Source organism: Giraffa tippelskirchi, chromosome 9 (genome assembly GCF_054371585.1).
Source record: "Giraffa tippelskirchi isolate mGirTip1 chromosome 9, T2T-mGirTip1v1.2.pri, whole genome shotgun sequence".
Lineage (NCBI taxonomy): Eukaryota > Metazoa > Chordata > Mammalia > Artiodactyla > Giraffidae > Giraffa > Giraffa tippelskirchi.
In genome coordinates, this window is record NC_137283.1 from 110,230,661 (window position 1) to 110,249,680 (window position 19,020).

Sequence of the window (19,020 nt, forward strand, 5' to 3'; positions counted from 1 at the left end):
GATGATGCCCCACACATGGCTTTTCCAAATGGGAAAAGTATACTGTGAGGGAGCATAAATACTAACCCTTACAGAAGATAAGGGATTATACGTCAATTTGGTTGAGGTAACATAGAAAAGAAATATGATCAAACGTAATTTTTAAAGTCTACTGAATAAACAAATTGGTAACTCAACTTACATGCCACCAATCACCTGGACAGAGCGTATGTGCGTGTTGAATCCTAGGGATCGGAGATTAATTATTTCTGTATTAAATTCAATCTTTTTCCCTTTGAAGTCTTCTCTTTCAAAAAGAATAATTGTTGGCTCAGAAAATTCCTGTTTAGGAACAAAAATAATGTTTTATTACTCCTCCTTGATGGTAATTTGAGCTCATGTGAAAATCATCTTGTTTCAAAGACAAAGCACAAGATCTGGCCAGGTTTGACAGCTCGTAAATTCCCTTTCCCAGAGTCTGGGTGTTTATATGCTCCAAAGCTAAAGAGAGGAAGAATGGAGGGCAGAAAGTTTTTCCCTTGCATAGAAAGGCAGGTAAATGTAAAGTGTTATAAAATGGGGGAAACAGCCCAGGCATAAAGAAATAGGTGTATACACCTGAACTGTCAATTCTAATGGAATTTATTTTCAACTTGGCTGTTCTCTATTGAGATTAGGAGGAGCTAGAAAGCCAAGGAGATATAAATGGTGAGCGGTTGGGGGCTATGGTGATCTTTGGGGTCGAGTGGCAACTTGGCCTGATGAAGGAGCCTTCCACTTACATGCATTTTCAAATGTCTTTTGGTGGTGGTTGTTTTTTTAACTGAGACAGTGATTCTGTATACTGCCAAACTTTCCTGTAGGAATAATAGTTAGGAAGAGGGGGAAAAACAGGATGGAAGCCCCATGTTCAGCTGATCACTTAAAGAGGACAACAGCACAGAAGTCCACTGATTTTCAGAAAAGTTGGCTGTTTATGCTTGCTTTTCAAATCACAGACCTTTATGACCCTAGACTAAGCTCCCATGATGATAATCCTAAAATCATAAAATGATACATCAAAAAGTCTCCAACTTGCTTAAAAGTTTTGTGGCAAGGGTGTGGTATCTTACTGCTTCGTTTATGTGCTGTGCCTTGATGTATGTAGAAAGACCAATAAACAGAACAGATCAGTGTGCAGAGGTGGTCTGTATGGTCTCGGAATTATGTAAAACATAGAAGGAAAACTGTAGTAGTATTACTACTTTGTACTTTCATTGCACTTTTGTCTGAGATGGCGTGCCAAAACATACCAACCACTCTAATTTAGTGACAACAACCTAACGATTTTGATTACGTCACAGTTAAAACATATGTTCTTAATAGGTGTAAAATGTACATTTCTTCATAATCAAAACTTAAAAGAATATCAGTGCCCAAAATTATGTGAGCACATACAATACTAAGTTCTAGTTGAAGGAAAACATTTGAAAGCTTTACATCTGAAGTGGGTTTGTTGTTATTATTTTTAACAATATCTGTAGTTAGCTCTTAGAACTCCAGGCAGGTTAAATATCCAATTTTTAGGTTTTTTGTTATTTGTAAGTTAATGAATCTTACCACATCATCCCATATTCCACTGCTACTATTTTTACATCTCAAGAAAGGTCAACATTTTTGCTATATGAAAGGGCAGGAGGGGATGAGAAAAAGCCAACTCACATATATGTTCTTTCTACCTTTAACACTAAAATCACCAGCTACACATTGCAAGCTTTTTATCAGCTACCAAATACTAACATGTTTCCCAAACTGTCAGACCCCAGACTTTAACATCTGAACACTATCTTATAGTTTTGTTCTACTGAATATTGCTTTGTGTCAAAATTAAAGATTTCTGGTCAAAAAGGAGCACTATAATCTGGATTAGCACATACATGATAAACTGGGGGAAGTAATTTGATTACAAATCTCTAAAACAATAGAATAAATAGATTTTAAAACTATAAGGAATTTCTGCAAATCAATAATGCAGAAAACTAAAGAGCTGGGCAAAGGATATAAGTAGGCAATTCACTGAGCAGAAACCCAAATGACTAGTAACTAACAATGAGATAATACTCCCTACCCCATTCTATCAAAGTGACAAAAGTTACAATGTCAGAGAATACTGACAATGATAATGGCAATGATACCGGAAATCGGAACCCACATGCACTGCCGGCCACAGTGTAAAGTGGTGGAATTGGGCAGTACTTAGTGAAACTGGAGTGGACTTCCCTGGTGGCTCAGAGGTTAAAGCGTCTGCCTCCAATGCGGGAGACCTGGGTTCGATCCCTGGGTCGGGGAAGATCCCCTGGAGAAGGAAATGGCAAACCACTCCAGTATTCTTGCCTAGAGAATCCCATGGACGGAGGAGCCTGGTAGGCTACAGTCCACGGGGTCGCAAAGAGTCGGACACAACTGAGCGACTTCCCTTTCCCTTTCCCTAGTGAAACTGGATACTCATGCACATGAAATCCAGTAAATCCCCCTTTAGTCTATATTCCCCAAAGACTCCCTCCCAGAGTGATCCATTATGCTGTATGTACATCTGGTTATTGACTACATATTGTATGTACATATTACATCATGTACACACATTAGACTCTAACTAGGTGTACATACAGCATAATAGATGGCTCTTAAAAATTTTTAATGTAAGTAATGTTTATAACACAGTGGGAACTATAGCATAATACTGTATATAAAACAAAAGCCTTTATACATATTTTTATAAAACATACATTTTATAAGAATATCCAAGCTGTACCCCAAACACATTAGAATGGGTGCCTGTAAAGGGAGAGGTATAGAAATAGGGGTCAGGTATGAAATGGAAAAACAAGACAGAGGGCCTTGAACTAGCCCATGAAAGTGAACCAGGACTGACTCAACACTGCCCCTCAAGTCTGAGAAAACAAAAAACAAAACCAATTTACATTTTAGAGATCTTCAAAGAGACCAGGGTGCAAAGTTCTACATGTAATTATTTTTTTCTGCCTCCAAATTGTCCATGAGGAAGTCTACCTGCTGGTGCCCTTGCTTTGACTCAGCTTTGACCATACATCTCTGTTAACACTGTATTCACCCTGATGTACTTACAACATCTATAAAACGAAGAGACTTGAAAGTTGCTCCAGGTTGGCATCCCATGGCAGAGAGCGAAGGATAGTGGCCTTCCTCCAACACGTACTGATTACCAGAGAAATTTTCTCCATCATATGCAACCCAGCTACAAAGGAAAAACCACACACGTACAGTGTATAATCTGAGTCTTCCTGTATAATCAGTCTGATTGTTAGAGGTGACCTGCCATTCAATAAACACAATGCCTCTTATGGCCAACAGTGTTCTTTCTTCAAAAATATCTGGATGTATTTACTGCATTTCATCTTGTAGCAAATTAATAATCATAATAACGTTGTATTTGGGAAGTAAATTTTTCTCCATGGAATGATTCATGCTTCCACCTTTCCGCCTTCCAGCATTCCTTGCTCCTCTCATGGTGCCACCATTCTGCTACAGGCCAAGGTGGTTTTGCCAAGCCCTTGAAGCTTCCCATACACTAATCCTCAGTGTATGATTAAAGGCATTACTGACACTACTATTACTATCATTATTTGACTTAATTCTTCATCGCCTTTTGCATAGATTGCTCTAAAGGCTTCCTGATCCCTTCCCCTGGCTTGGGCTCCTTGCCTGGCCTGTCTTGTCTTTCCTGTGGTGTCCGTCTAAGCTCACATGCTGAGGGAAGTCGCCATCTGAGTCCACCCTCCCTGTCCAAAGTCACTTCCCCTTCCCCAAATACAGAGACCACCCAGCTAGTGAGGGCAGTGTGCCCCTCATCAGCACTCCAGTCCAGCCATGCACTTGCCTAGCATTCAGAATGCCTACCCTCCTCCTACCCACCTGTAAACAAATCTACCTTGGGATGAGCCTCAGAGATGACCTAGAATCCCTTGACAGATGACAGGAGAGACCTACAGTGCAAAGAACCTGGTCTCAATCCCACTGCACCACGAGGGGATGATGTTCAACTTCTCCCGCCCACACTGATTGATGCCTGTGTCCTCTGACATCCAGCACCCATGCTCTAAAGTATACTGCAGTACTCACATAGTCTGGTACTATTCGGTGGTTTTATAGTGCCAAGCACCTACAGGTATATATACTGGTATGAATCCTGTTTCCCACACTGATTGGGCTCTTCCAGTCCACTGTTTTGCTTACCTGCCTCCTAAAACTCGACAAGACTTGGTAGAGAATGAATCATCAATTTGACTTATTGTTTCTCCAAAACATTGACTGCGACCTTGAAAGTGTGGTTCCGAAAACAAGTGAATCTTTGAAAAAAGTAAACAGAAACAAGTAAAATTATATTCCTAAATATATTTATTCAGCCTTTGAAATGATGACCAAACATGACCTGTTAACTTTTGTTACAGTAAACTGGTGTGAATTTTATAAATCCTTTAATTTTCTGTATCTATATTAATGATTAATTAGAAGTACTTTGGGTGCACCATTCATGACTGTTTAATTCAGAGTCATCAAAGGACAGTCCAACAATAGAAGCAGCTTTCTACAGAACATCCTATCCTGTCCTAACAAGCTGTGAGGCATTTTAAAGCTTTATTGTGGCCAAAAGTAATTGTTTACAGGTCTAACATTTATAAGAAACTATATTTTGGAAACATGTAGAGCAGTTTTCCTCCCTCAGTGGAAGTCACCTGCTGACTTGTTAGACTCTGTGTATGCCAATAAAGGAGGCTACACTGGTGTTTGTGCCTCTGTATTTATGGCTGTCTGAACACTTACATTAAAAAGTCTTAAATAACAAATTTAACACTTCAGTTAGTGTAGAGAGTCAGCACTCAAAAGGCTTAAGTGAGAGACCATGTAAAAGAAGCCATATAAAATGTCTAATGCAGACACAGCAAATATGAAAATATATTTTATTGTTTACCACAATAACCATATGCTATTGTTTGAAATATTAATCCCAGTATATTAATATAAATAATCCACTGTAATGATATAAAATTTAAATTTACATATACGAACATTTTATAAGAAGTATTTAGATATGGGTCAGTGTTACCAATTAAGCCTTGAGTGATCAGTTGCTCAGTCATGTCCGACTCTCTCTGACCCTATGGACCGTAGCCCATCAGGCCTCTCTGTCCATGGGATTTTCCAGGCAAAAATATTGGAGTGGGGTGCCATTTCCTCCTCCAAGAGATCTTCCCAACCCAGGGATCAAACCGTCTCCCTGCATCTCCTGCACTGGCAGGCAGATCCTTTACTACTGAGCCACCTGGGAAGGTCCCTAATTAAGCCTTACTGTAAACTTAAATCTAATTTTAAAAGACGGTTATGCTTTCAGGCATAAAAATGGGTAAAACTAACAATATATCCTTAAATGTAGTATGTTTTACACATAAATTCAGCTTTTCAATGGAAGGTTTCTAATTATGAAAAACAGAGAATTTGTTAAGTTACCTGATTTCGTCTCCTTGGGCCAGTGAAAGAATCCTAAGAATTTTTAAAGGGAAGAGAAAAGGAGATGAATAGGATAGACATCTTGAAAGTTTTTTTCTCTAGATCATTAACAATTACCATTAAAAATAATCTCAGGGTAGTTTCTATAATAAAGTGTTTCATGAGCCAGAAGCACACATTAAGGGAATCCAAAATTCAGGCAAATGTTCTCATAGAAATATATAACTCCTTACCAAACATATGGGTTGAACAGAGGAGATCTTACAGTTTTTGCCTCCCCAGTCCTCAAAGCTGGTATAGAAACCTTTATCCAGTATATACTGTTCTCCTGTGAAGTCAGGATTTTCATAGGCTACCCACCTAAAGAAACAAAAACACTGACTCATTATACTTAATAGTTTACATTTGTAATAAATCACACATTTGAGTAAATATGTATCATAGAGCAACTTTCATTTGTTTTACTAATTAGTGATCTTAATTTTTCTTGCTCTCCATTAATCTTTAGGAGCAGATAACTTGTAGGACAAATCAAAGTGGCAAGAAAAAGAATATCTTTGCATGAACCTTTTGATGTTCTCACTTACCAAATCCTATTCCCTGAGAAAGCTGTAATGAGAATATTTCTCTATATTTCTGATTCTACAGAGACAATTTGGACTTTCAAGAAATACCTGTAAAAACTCTTCTAATAAACAACTAAGAATTGATTCTTTAATGTTGATAACAAAAAGTTATCTTTCCAGAAAGATATTACAGAAGTTATGTCTCCATTACGCAACAGATCACACTGGGGTGGGGGGTGGGGGGCGGGGAAGCTGACAGAAGAAAAATGCTTTAAATAATCATAAAATAGCTAAATAATGAAAATTTTGTTTCAATCAGTATTTCCAACATAACACAACTACATAATAAGCAAAACTGAACAAACTCTGGGGAATACTAAGAACAAATCTCCTTTCACGTTTTCACATTTTTTATAAATGTTTTCACATTTTTTATCTTTTAAATGATCCACACTCAGGGAGGAAAGTCAACAAAACCAACCTATTGATGCTGTTTCCTATCCAAAGATAAAGTCTTTGAAGGGAAAAAGTTTTTCAGTTCTGTTACATTCAAGAGATACTCAGTGTTTCCTCCTCAGCTAATTCACTGCCCTGCACTGGTCCTCTCACAGCTTAAAGGAATAATACCTTTATGCCTATGTATATGCTCAGAACTTTCCAAAACGCTTTTTACATCTGTTACCACATTTATTCTTCTATAAAAGAGAACAAACTTGACTCCACACTGAATCTGTTCCTTTAGCTCTAACCTTTGTGCTCTGTGGCCTGTGCCTAGTCATGCTGGTGCGGCTCCTCCATAAAGGAATGTTGCTTATAGACTGAAATATACATCATAGTCCATTCTCAAGACTCTGACCTTTAAAGGTGTAACACTTTCCCATTCAGATAGAGATAAATAGCTCTAGAACAGAAAATTATAATTGCTTTGTGGAGGCTTATAGGAACACTGTGACTGGACCTACATGGATAGCTGCCAAGAACAAAGGATTGCAGTACCAAGAAGTTTGCAACAATCTGCCACACCCTCTTCCCTTTTAGAGTACAAGAAGCCTGAATTCTAACTTGGGAGATGGTTCTTTGGGACAAAGATGGCCCACCATCTTCTAGGTCTGCTGACTTTCTAAATAAAGTGGCTATTCCTTGCCCTAACACCTTGACTCTCAATTAACTGGCCTATTGTATGGCGAGCAGTGTGAGCTTGGACTCAGTAACAGGGAGGAACTGTTTTTCACATGTTACAGAAAGGAAAACCTAAAGACACAGAAAAAATTATTTGTTCATTTAACAGACAGGTCATTTACCATGTTTGCTGGGATACTAGGAATGCAAGGTGAAAAAGACAAAATTCTTGCCCTCAAAAGTTCATCAGAGATGGGTAAGAAGTATCACATGGAATTATTTGTTGCTGTTTGTTCTGAATAGGATGTGACCTGTCCAAGGTGACACAATCAGTTAGTGGCCAGGGATGAATGAACCCTTGTCCAAGTCTCCTGAGGCTCACCCGGTCTCATTTCTTGACCCGAACTGCCACCTACCCTGTAAAGTATCTTTTAATTTACCATTCTACTTAAAACAGCCCACATGCTTCACAATTAGAACAGATTATAATTTATCTAAAGGGCTTGACTTAGAAATTCAAGTACAGTTATTACTTGGAAATAAACAGCCATCAAAGAGAACACTGCAAAAACCTCAAGTGATAATTAGTTATGACAGCTAACATCTGGACTCACTTCTGGCCATCTGAATGGAGAAACTGCTATAAGCACCAATCACAGTCTATTTCAGAAAATACTGCTCTCCCACTTCAGAAACTCATTAAGCAATTTTAAAATTCTATTCTCCAACGCTGTGAGATGAAGAATTAGGAGGCTGGTTCTAAATATGGTCATGACATTAACTTGCAGATAACTTTAAAGAGATCCCTTAACCTTTGTACAAGTCTGTATTTTCATTTTTAAGTAAGGGCACTGACCAAGATCCCAGTGCTGACATGGTAAGGCTGTACAGCTCATGGGTGCCTGAGTGTGTGGCCTCTGTTCACACAGCCTTTGGCTTAGTCATGAAGAGAAACAACAAAGAAGGATCACAGAACACTGCAACTGGGGAGGAATTTCCACAGAGCAAGAAAATCCACTTTACAAAAGCCAGGACTTAAAAAAAAAATCAATGAGGTTAAGACATATCACATAAAAGTACTCCTGACAAAGCTCTGGGTCCACAGCAAGTTAGAGAGGCACAGAAGGTTAGAGGGTCAAGAGGCTTAAAGTCCCTTTTGCTTAACTGTTTGACTTAAAGGTTTGAAAGGAAAACAGCCAGTGAGGAGAGAAAGACAGAAAACTCAGGAGACAAGACGAGCAAGCCTTGAAAGACACTTCAGCTAGTGCTTTTGTTGGTGTTTGTTTAACAAGTGTGGATAATGTACTTCCCTATAAAACTAAAATACGTTACTTGTAAGAAAACACCCAGCACTGAAGTAAGCCTATCTAATTCACTGAACTTGAAACAGGAAACCCATTTATTAACATGTCACTTGAATTGACAGTAGTGTTGTTTTCCTTCCAAGATGCAGCCCCAGATGAATCACCCATGAATATGGGGGTAAAAAATCCAAAATTCATTTCTGAGATGCTCTGGTGTATCTATCATCTACAGTCTATTTATAACTTATACCTGAAACTCTTAGGAAGAAAACTCCTTCCTGTCCTTCTTTAAGCATATTCTGCATATGTGAATCAACACTTCTCTGTCTGTGAGATTGGAAGGGGTGGAGGACGGGCAAGTGTAAGTCGAACAGATCTCAGCCTGCTGGGATCAGTGCTCAGAATTTAAGGGTAGCAGTGCAAACCTGCCCTTCTGTTGAATCAAAACAACAACGCTTTTTGAAAAAATCTGGACTCCAGAAATATTTCATTTTGCTCTTCGTTTTTAAAACATAAGCCCAGTTTTCACTAGTTAAGCAAAAGGACAGCATAGAACTAGGAAGTGATGAGCAGGAGTGTGTGAAGGCAACTTTTTTGATGTTTCAACAAGAAATGAAATGTAGTTCCTAAAACCTCTTCTGCTGTATTCACGGGCACCTTTCCTGAAGGCTGTTCTCGGTTTCAGGGTTATTAATAATGAGCTTACCACCCAGGGAATTTATTACGCATGTGACACTGGCACATCTCAACCTTCCTATCCTGCAGGGCTCAACTCCAGTGCTACCTCCTCCAAAGTCTTCCCTCTGTCCAAGATGGAAATTCATTCCTCTCAGCTGCAGGTCCCCACAGCACTTAATCTTTGCATCTTTTGTAGCAATAATTATGTTTTATATAAACACTACAACTTCTTTGAGGATACAATGCTTTGCACATAACAGACCTCAATAAATATTTGTCTGATGATCAACTGAGTGAAATATGAGGAAGCAGCTGGCCTTGGCAAACTGAAGCACTTTTACAACCCAGAATATAACCCAGAATATAAAAGGAAGTGGCTGTGTGTGTATGTGCATGCACATGCACGCCTCCTTTCAACTTCCCTCAATAACAAAACCCAACTGCTACCAACCAACCAAAAAGAAAAAGCCTAAGCCAGGAAATGTAACTAGAAATGACTAAAAATAGAAACATATAAAAGCAACATTTTATAAAGGAAACAGATTTTAAGTAAACAAGGGCTGGGTAAAAAAGAGAGACTGACTCCAGGCACAGTAGTTTTACCTGTGCTAATAGCATATTCTACATATATGCCCGACGGGAACCCACTCAGCATCCTTTTGCTTCCTCTGCTAGGGTGTATGACTGGGCTCTGACTAACTGACCCAGCACACCTGGTGAGTATCAAAATGTTCAACTGTTTCCCCATACTGAGTTGGTCATTGTATATTCTCCCTCTAAATAGTTTACTTTAAAGGCAATCAAAAATACTATATAATATATATATTATATATATAAAAATACTATATAATATATATTATATATATAAAAATACTATATATAATATATATTATATATATAAAAATACTATATTATATATATACAGAGAGAGAGAGAGACAGAATAAGAGACACAGATGCATAGAACAGTCTTATGGACTCTGAGGGAGAAGGTGAGGGTGGGATGCTCTGAAAGAATAGCATTGAAACATGTATATTACCACATGTGAAACAGAACACCATTCCAGGTTCGATGCATGAGACAGATGCTCAGGGCTGGGGCAATGGGATGACCCAGAGGGATGGGATGGGGAGGGAAGTGGGAGGGGGGTTCAGGATGGGGAACACATGTAAACCCATGGCTGATTCATGTCAATGTATGGCAAAAACCACTACAATATTGTAAAGTAATTAGCCCCCAATTAAATAAATTTATTTAAAAAAAATATATAGCCACAGCAATATTTCAGATGACTTCTGAATGCCATACCTTTGTCTATGGAAGATTCTAATAACATTAGGGTTCCAGAACAAGACCTAGGAGAAGGCATTTCCTGCTAAGAATGGAAGCCCCAGAAGTCACTGTGTCATTCTGCCAAGATGGTGCCACAAACAACAACCAACACAAGAATTTAATGACATGATTAACGTTAAAAGCATATTACATTGTAGATGCATCTAAAATATCCAGGGCGTCTGTGGAAAGTTTCTTGAAATACAAGAGTTGAAGTTAGAATGATTCATATAGCCTATGTTACTCATGCCATAAGAACCTAATACCAAACACTTTCAACAGAACCAATGTCAATTGATTTCATGTGGCCATTTAAGAATACTCGCATAACAAATTATAACTGACATCAGCCTGGACCATAAAAATAATCATATAGCTCACTTTAACAGACATCTGTTTCTGCCAATCCAATATCTGCCTCCACTCTGATGTTCCTGGGGAAACCCTCAGCGCAATCATATATAACTAGCCCCCATTGGACTGACCCTACATCTCAGCTCCAGAGCTGCGCGTGTATCATAGGCATGGCCTCCTTGGCTACAGTAATTGGTTCAGATAGGTCCATATGACCTAACTGTATAGAATCAAAGTCAAACCTGGAACTTCTGTGGGAAAGAGAAGCTTTCCACTGGAAGCAGAGTCAAGAACAGAAACCAGATGCTGCTGCCACAGGCCCCAGATAGAAAGTATGATTTGTTGTTGCTGTTTAGTCACTAAGTTGTGTCCGACTATTTACGACCCCATGGACTGGAGCCTGCCAGGCTCCTCTGTCCATAGGATTTTCCAGGCAAGAATACTGGAGTGGGTTGCCATTTCCTACTCCAGGGGATCTTCCCAAACCAAGGATCAAACCTGTATCTCTCGTGTCTCCTGCACTGGCAGATGGATTCTTTATACTGCTAAGCCACCAGGGTAGAACAAATCTGACTCCATATTTCATCCATTTCTTCTACCTTAGCCTTTGTGTTCTCTATTGCTTTTGCTACAAGTTAATCACTAAAGGGATGCTGCCATAGCTTGAACATAATGGCCTGCTTCTGGGAACCCTGCCTCCCACGCCCAAGTGTTAAGCTGGAATACTTTTTGTTTAGCTCACAGGAAATATCCTGACCAGGCCCACCTGGCTGAAGGAAAGTAAAAATTAACACATCCCTTGGGGAGTCTGGCCAGAACCAGGGAATAATTGCAACAATTTATTGTCCTCTTACTTTACAGCTTCACTTTCCCCTTCTTTGTTCTATAAAAGAAACTAGCATCCAAACCCCAGCAAGATGGCTCTTTTGGACACTAGTCTGCCATCTTCTCAGTCTGCTGGCTTTCCAAAAAAGTCACTATTTCTTGCCCTAACACCTCATCTCTAGATTTACTGGCCTGTAGTATGGCGAGCAGTATGACCTTGGACTTGGTAACAAAAGGACCTGCCTAAAGTGAAGCCAGCATAGCAAAAGCCCAGTCAAGAGATAGAGATCAAGTTCTCATACAGTGTCTAAACCCTTGTACCATCAGGACTTCTCAGTTATGCATGCCAATATATTACATTTTTATCACTTATACCATTTTAGGTTGACCTGTAGCCGCTTGCATCCCAAGGAGTCTTGACTAGTCAACTTTTAATAAAAACTTACTTCAGCATTAGTAAAGTACTCAGTAGCAAATTCCAGGTACATTGAAACAATTATTTTTATGTTAAAATAATAGCCCATAAATGAACCCCCCATATGGTTAATTTATAACAGAGGAGGCAATAATATATTAATACAAAGGGGAAAGACTCTTCAATAAATCGTGCTGGGAAAATTCAACAGCTACATGGAAAAGAATCAAATTGGACTACTTTCTCACACCATATAAAAAATAAACCCAAAATGGATTAAAGACTTACATTTCAGATTTGAAACCATAAAACTCCTAGAGGAAACATAGGCAGTATGCTCTTTGACATGTCTTAGCAATATTTTTTTGGATATGTCTCCTCAGGCAAAGGAAACGAGAGCAAAAATAAACAAAAGGGACTACATCAAACTAAAAAGCTTTTTGTACATCAAAGGGAACCACCAACCAATTGAAAAGGCACCTGCTGAATAGGAGAAAATATTTGCAAACAACATATCTGATAAGGGTTAATATCCAAAATAACAAAGGACTCATACAACTCAATACCAAAAAAGCAAACCATCTGATTAAAATGTAGGCAGAGGACCTAAACAGACATTTTCCCAAAAGGACCTACAGCCAGCCAATGGGCACTTGAAAATATATTCAACATAACTAATCATCAGGAAAATGCAAATCAAATTCACAACGAGATATTGCCTCATGCCTGTCAGAATGGCTACCATCAAAAAGGCAACAAATAACAATTGTTGGCGAGGATGAAGAGAAAAGGGAACCATTGTGCACTGTTGGTAGGAATATAAATTAGTGCAGTAACTATGGAAAACAACATGGGTTCCTCCAAAAGTTAAAAATAGAACTACACAATGCAGCAATTCCATTTCTGGATATTCTTCCAAAGAAAACAAAAACACTAAGTCAAAATGATACAAGGACCCCTATATTCACTGCAGCATTCCATATCCAAGACATAGAAGCAACCTATATATTTAACATAGATGTAGTGTGTATACACATACACACACACATACAATGGAATATTACTCTACCATAAAAAAGAATGAAATCTTGCTATTTGCACAACATGGGAGAACCGAGAGGGTGTTATGCTAGGTGAAGTAGAGAAAGACAAATACCACATATTTATATGTGGAATCTAAGAACAAGAGGAACAAACATAACAAAACAGAAAAGGGTCATGGATACAGGGAACAGGTGGTTGCCAGAGTGGAGGGAGGTGGGAGGATGAGTGAAAAAATGAGGGAAATTAAGAGGTACAAACTTCCAGTTACAAAATAAATGAGTCATGGGAATGAAATGTACACCATCAGGAATATTATCAATAATTATGTAATATCTTGGTATGGTGACAGAAGATAACTAGACTTATGGTGATCATTCTGAAATGCACAGAAACATTAAAGCACTATGTTGTGAACCACAAACTAACATACTGTTGTAAGTCAATTATACTTCAAAAACAACAAACAAACTCATAGAACAAGAGATCAGATTTGGAGTTATCATGGTGATCGTTCTGAAATGCACAGAAATATTAAAGCAGTATGTTGTGTACCACTAACTAACATATTGTTGTAAGTCAATTATACTTCAAAAACAACAAATTCATAGAACAAGATACCAGATTTGTGGTTACAGACTTGGGAAGTGGGGGGAGTTGGATGAAGATGGTCAAAAAAGTATAAACTTCCAGTTATTAGATAAATAAATACTGGGGATATAATGTAGAGTATAATTAATATAATTAATTCTGCTCCATGTTATATATGAAAATTAAGAGAGTAAATCCTAAGAGTTCTCCTCACAAGGAAAACATTTTTTATTCTTCTATTTTGTATCTATGAGATGATGTTCACTGAACTTACATTGGTATCATTTCATGATGACTGTCATTACATTGCATACCTTAAACTTATAGAGTGCTGTATATCAACTATATCAATATAACTGGAAGAAAAAAATAATAGGAAATATAATAGACCAGGTGTAGGACCGTAAGAAAATCAAATGGGACTTTGTCCCAACCTCAGGTTTCTAATGCTAAATCACTATTATTATTTGTGTCCGATCCTAAGAAATTCATGAGTTCTTTTCATGAAGAATGACAAGGGAAGTGAATCTGTAGATTTCATAATGCAACTCAATAGTCTGCTCCAATGTTATATTACATATAAAAGATACTATATGAGAAAGATTTTAAAAAGCAGTTGTAAAAATACTGTAGCAGTATTAAATAGCTAATTTAATGTTTCATTTTTGAGATATGTACTCATTGAGTGTCTACTCTGGGTCAAACACTCCATTACTTTAACACAAACCAAAGTGAAGCTCACTATTAAAATCCCCATTGGGTAATTTCACTTACACTCCACTCAGTACATTAATAGACTGTGTCTTCACTCCGTATCCAGTCTCCTTTAAATTAGCAACAATTCCTAATACATCAATACTGGAACCCTTGGATCCAAAGTTTTTTTCACTGTACATTATCATGTGAGCATTTGAAAAATCCTATTGAGAAAAAAAAATTCAAAATTCAAAGGCTAGCCAATTATTATTCAAAAATGCCCAAGTATTACCCATTAGTTTCTCTGTAACTTACACCTAATATAGGTCGTAAAGACTGAAGTTCTCTGCTGTAGCCTCCCCAGTCATTCCAGTCCTTGTATTCTCCTTCTTCAAGCAAATACTGATGACCCGTAAAGCCAGGCTTCTCATAAGCAACCCAACTGCAACAGAAAGAACATGAAAGAGTAGAAATGTTCAGTACTGTTAAAATATCAATGTCACTGACGAATGTAAATAGCTATAAAGCTAGACATGGACCCATGCGTTATGACTATCGGAATTCTTCCTTAGCATTTACAAGATTAGTAGAATGGCTTTCCTGGTGGCTCAGATGGTAAAGAATCTGCCTGCAATGCAGGAGACCCAGGTTCAATCCCTGGGTTGGGAAGATCTCCTGGAGAAGGGAATGGCAACCCACTCCAGTATTCTTGCCTGGAGAATTCCATGGACAGAGGAGCCATGGAATTGCAAAGAGTCAGACATGACTGAGCAACTTTCACTTCACTTCACCAAGAAGTTAACCTAAGAAGTATATAACCAATGTTCCTTAAAGGAATATAGGGAGGTCAGCATGTATGTGTACATGTTTGTCTAAGTGTGTTTAAGAACTGACCCAAAAGAACTTTAGCAAATAAAACTGGATGAACTTTCTTCTAATAATAATTAATATATTGTATATTTTTGGCTATTTACAAGCCATTTTCAAGGGTAGACTTTAAAGAAAATATGTAAGCTCTATAAAGTGCAGAATATGATCCTAAAAAATAGGAAGCAAACTAACAGTTCAGTCATTTGGAGGATAATATCAATAAACAAGATTGTAGATCTGATCAATCTAGATGGCCCAATTTATCAGCCTTGCCCAGCTGACTGATCCCAAATCAGCCCATCAAATCCAGGTCACAACTAGCTGAGGAAAACATGTTTATTCACTCCACTCTGCAATTTGGAATGCTATCTTTGGGGGAGAGAGACCATGTTCTTTATGTTATTTAAGGGAATAAAAAGGAATCCTTACAGGTCACTCCTGTCTACTTACATGCCTCGTAGAACTTTCATAGATCCCACTGATATAAATGACAAATGTTCATCTCCAGTGGTTTCTTCTGTTTCACCTCCTTCCATGATAAACCTACCCATCTCTGTTTCCAGCTCCATACATTTTCCTTCAAAGAAAGGCTTTTCATAAATAACTATCTATAACAGAAATGAGATATGCCAGTAAGTAGTGAGAAGTTAAATATCTCAATAGCTAAACACTAAATCAGTCACTTAATATCACTAAGTCCTGGAACACAAAATTTTATAATCACATTTTTTAATTAACTAAATAAAAGTATCTTGTAATATAATTTTTAAAATCAGGATTTTTCTCCTGCTGTGGTACAGACTAAAGTCAAGGTTCAAAAGACAGATGCATAATTGGTTTTTGTTCAATGTCTAGAACTGATATTTAGAATTTTTCTCAGGCCAGACTAAGGAACCAAAGTATTGTTACGTTGTTTTAAAAATGAAACACACTATAGAACAAACTATATGTCATAGATGTGCAAAGCAGAACTAGCAGAAGGAGAATTTTAGAGGAGGGAGAACTTGTCTTGAAAAGTAAGGTTTTTCCTTTCAGACAAGTAGCAACAGGCCCTGCAGTTAGTAAATACAACTGCAGATTACAGCTTAATACAACAGTGAACCTCCTGAGCCATGGCTACACATACTGTTAGTGCTAACTCGTGCTGTCAGCATCACCTTCCACCTGAAGGTGATGGCATGTATAAGCTGGACAACTCCCGTTGACTGCAGTTACGTTTTATGGAAGTGATACATAAAATCACACAAGTATTATCTTCATGAAGATGGAATGGGGATAAAATTCTTTAAAAATGTACATTACCTTAGGATCTGTAGGGAATTCAACTTTACGGCCACCCTGGAAAGAATAATAATATTGTAAGAAAAGTGGCTTGTCGTTGATAAGTTACCACTTGCTATTACCCATGGCAGTCTGTGATAAGCCATGGAACCACACAGAGCAGCTACATTCTGGTTTGTTTAACTGACGTGGAGACAGTTCTAATTGCCAACAATGCAGGGAAGATATGAGGAAGAGTCTCACAGAGGCGTCTACAAGCTGAATCTGCATGGTATCTGTGCTTTTTAACCAAATAGGTGTTTGGTGGTTTTTTTTAAACTCAGTAAAACTTCTCCCCAAAAGGCCTATTTCTCACTTCTCTTAAAAAGCAGTCCTAAGATTTGGCATCTCTGGACTCATATTCTCACAGGCAGCTGTGCTTATTAACCCTGTGCTGGGCTCACCCTCCAGCAGGGATACGGGCTCCACTTTGCCTGTCTCCACCTCTTCCGGGGTTCAGCTCCCTGTCAGCCTGTTCATGCCTATTTGCTGCTTGGCCCTAGAGGCATTTGATTTTGCAGCCTCTGGCTTACAAAGCTGTTGAAGTTCACTCAAGTTCACAATATGATCTGAAGGGCTCCTGGAATAATTAGGTAAACTATTAGATAAATTTAAAACATCCCATAAAGGATGGGTCTATGGGGGCTGCTATATGTTTAGAATAAAGAAATTTTAATCCAAAAATCTCACTAAAATCATAGAAGAGGTGTCACACAGAAGTATTAAATAAGGTAAGAGTTTAAATCAGCAGTGGGAAAGTCAGAAGGCTATTTTTTTAAAGGTTGTTACTTATATGAGTGAAAAATAAAGTATAGCCAAAGATCTCAAATACAGCAAATGAACTATAATCATAAAGGAATGTGGCTGATTTTAATCAACAAACCAGGGCTCATACACTCAAGTAAGTATGCTTTTCAAAAGGAATCCTTTTTGAATTCTGTGAACTTTACAGTTCTGTAGGTCATCATTAAAAACTGCCTTCAAAACTTGAGGCAATTCTTTTACATATTCAAAAAACTTACAAAACTTTACTCTTTGAAAGAGGATTTAATTTTAGAAAAAAGGTCCAGAATTATTTGCATGAAGACAAGCAGACATTTAGATAATTAAGCCACAACCTGTGGCAGGAGTGATAAAATTAAGATAAAAAATTATCTTCCTGACTTTCTAATTTGTTTCAAACTGACTCAGAAGACAACCACAAAGCGGAATTTCAAGAACACATTTGTAACAGGAGCTTCACTCATGCTGTACGTGTTTAGTGAACAACTCCTATGATACAGCTCAACATGAGGTCAAAACAGGTGCAGCTTGGAGCCTCCCAATGCTTAGAGTCTTGAAGAAGAAACAAAGAACCAGGCAAAATACAGGGGAAGGAAGCACGGGATCCTTCCTAAGGGGAGGGCTTTGGAGGACAACACTCACCTGGACATCTGACTCCAGGGCCCCCAGTGCAGTCACCCAGCCTGGCCTCCTTTCATTACAGCAAGCTGGTCCTCAGCAAGCCCTACCCTTTCCCAGCTCTGACCTGGCTCATGCAGTCTAACTCTGACATCACCATCTAAAATAATCCTGCTTGGTTTTTAAGACCCACCTGACTTATTGTGCTGTGCTGTGCTTAGTCACTCAGTCGTGTCCGACTCTTTGCAACGCCATGGACTGTAGCCCACCGGACTCTTCTGCCCATAGGGATTCTCCAGGCAAGAATACTGGAGTAGGTTACCATTCCCTTCTCCAGGGGATCTTCCCAACCCAGGGATCAAACCCAGATCTCCCACATTGCAGGCAGATTCTTTACCATCTGAGTCACCAGGGAAGCCCTGACTTATCATGATGCTCTCCTAATTATCCCCCTTCTCTAACACCTACAAGCTGGACTTTGTCTGTCCTCCTGATTTAATTCCTCATGTTCTCACTTCTCACATCTGCCCTGGGCTGAGCTGTGCACACACATCAGTGACTCTGCATGGCCAAGAACACCTATGGGCTTATCCACATTTATTTTTTCCATCTGTAGCAACTATGAAGTTATCTTTTCTATTACTTCGATCTAGCAATAGGTCCTGTCCTCCACATATTTCTTTTAAAACTCTGCTTTATTGCTTTAAAGTCACATCCCATGAATTATCAAAGTCAAGCAAAGAATTACTGACTCTAAGAATACATGATAAGATTCCATCTTTACCATTTTCAGTGGCCGCATGGATCCAATGTATGCCTCCTCTGTATTCCAGAAGGATAAGTCAGGGTATTCACCAGGTTCCAGAATAAAAGGGACACCCTGAAATCCAGGCTCTTCATAAATCAGCCATCTAAATAAGTACCAAGGAAGAAACAGACAATTCATCATTTCTGTCAGTGGAACACTGCACCCCATAGATGAAAGAGGACCAGAACAGGGGAGGAT

General features: G+C 38.5%; 1 protein-coding gene across 4 annotated transcripts in view; it reads right to left on the reverse strand.

Moving 5' to 3' along the window:
* CRYBG1 (crystallin beta-gamma domain containing 1) overlaps positions 1-19,020 on the reverse strand; it is a 242,698-nt gene that overhangs the window by 9,674 nt on the left and 214,004 nt on the right. For all 4 annotated transcript variants that reach the window (XM_081526875.1, XM_081526873.1, XM_081526874.1 and 1 more), the window contains 10 exons: positions 18,799-18,925; positions 16,596-16,631; positions 15,744-15,901; positions 14,739-14,865; positions 14,502-14,647; positions 5,736-5,862; positions 5,503-5,535; positions 4,231-4,343; positions 3,103-3,232; positions 182-321 (listed from right to left, as the gene is read on the reverse strand). In XM_081526875.1, coding sequence (XP_081383001.1) covers positions 182-321; positions 3,103-3,232; positions 4,231-4,343; positions 5,503-5,535; positions 5,736-5,862; positions 14,502-14,647; positions 14,739-14,865; positions 15,744-15,901; positions 16,596-16,631; positions 18,799-18,925 — 1,137 coding nt within the window. The remainder of the gene's footprint in view (positions 1-181; positions 322-3,102; positions 3,233-4,230; positions 4,344-5,502; positions 5,536-5,735; positions 5,863-14,501; positions 14,648-14,738; positions 14,866-15,743; positions 15,902-16,595; positions 16,632-18,798; positions 18,926-19,020) is intronic.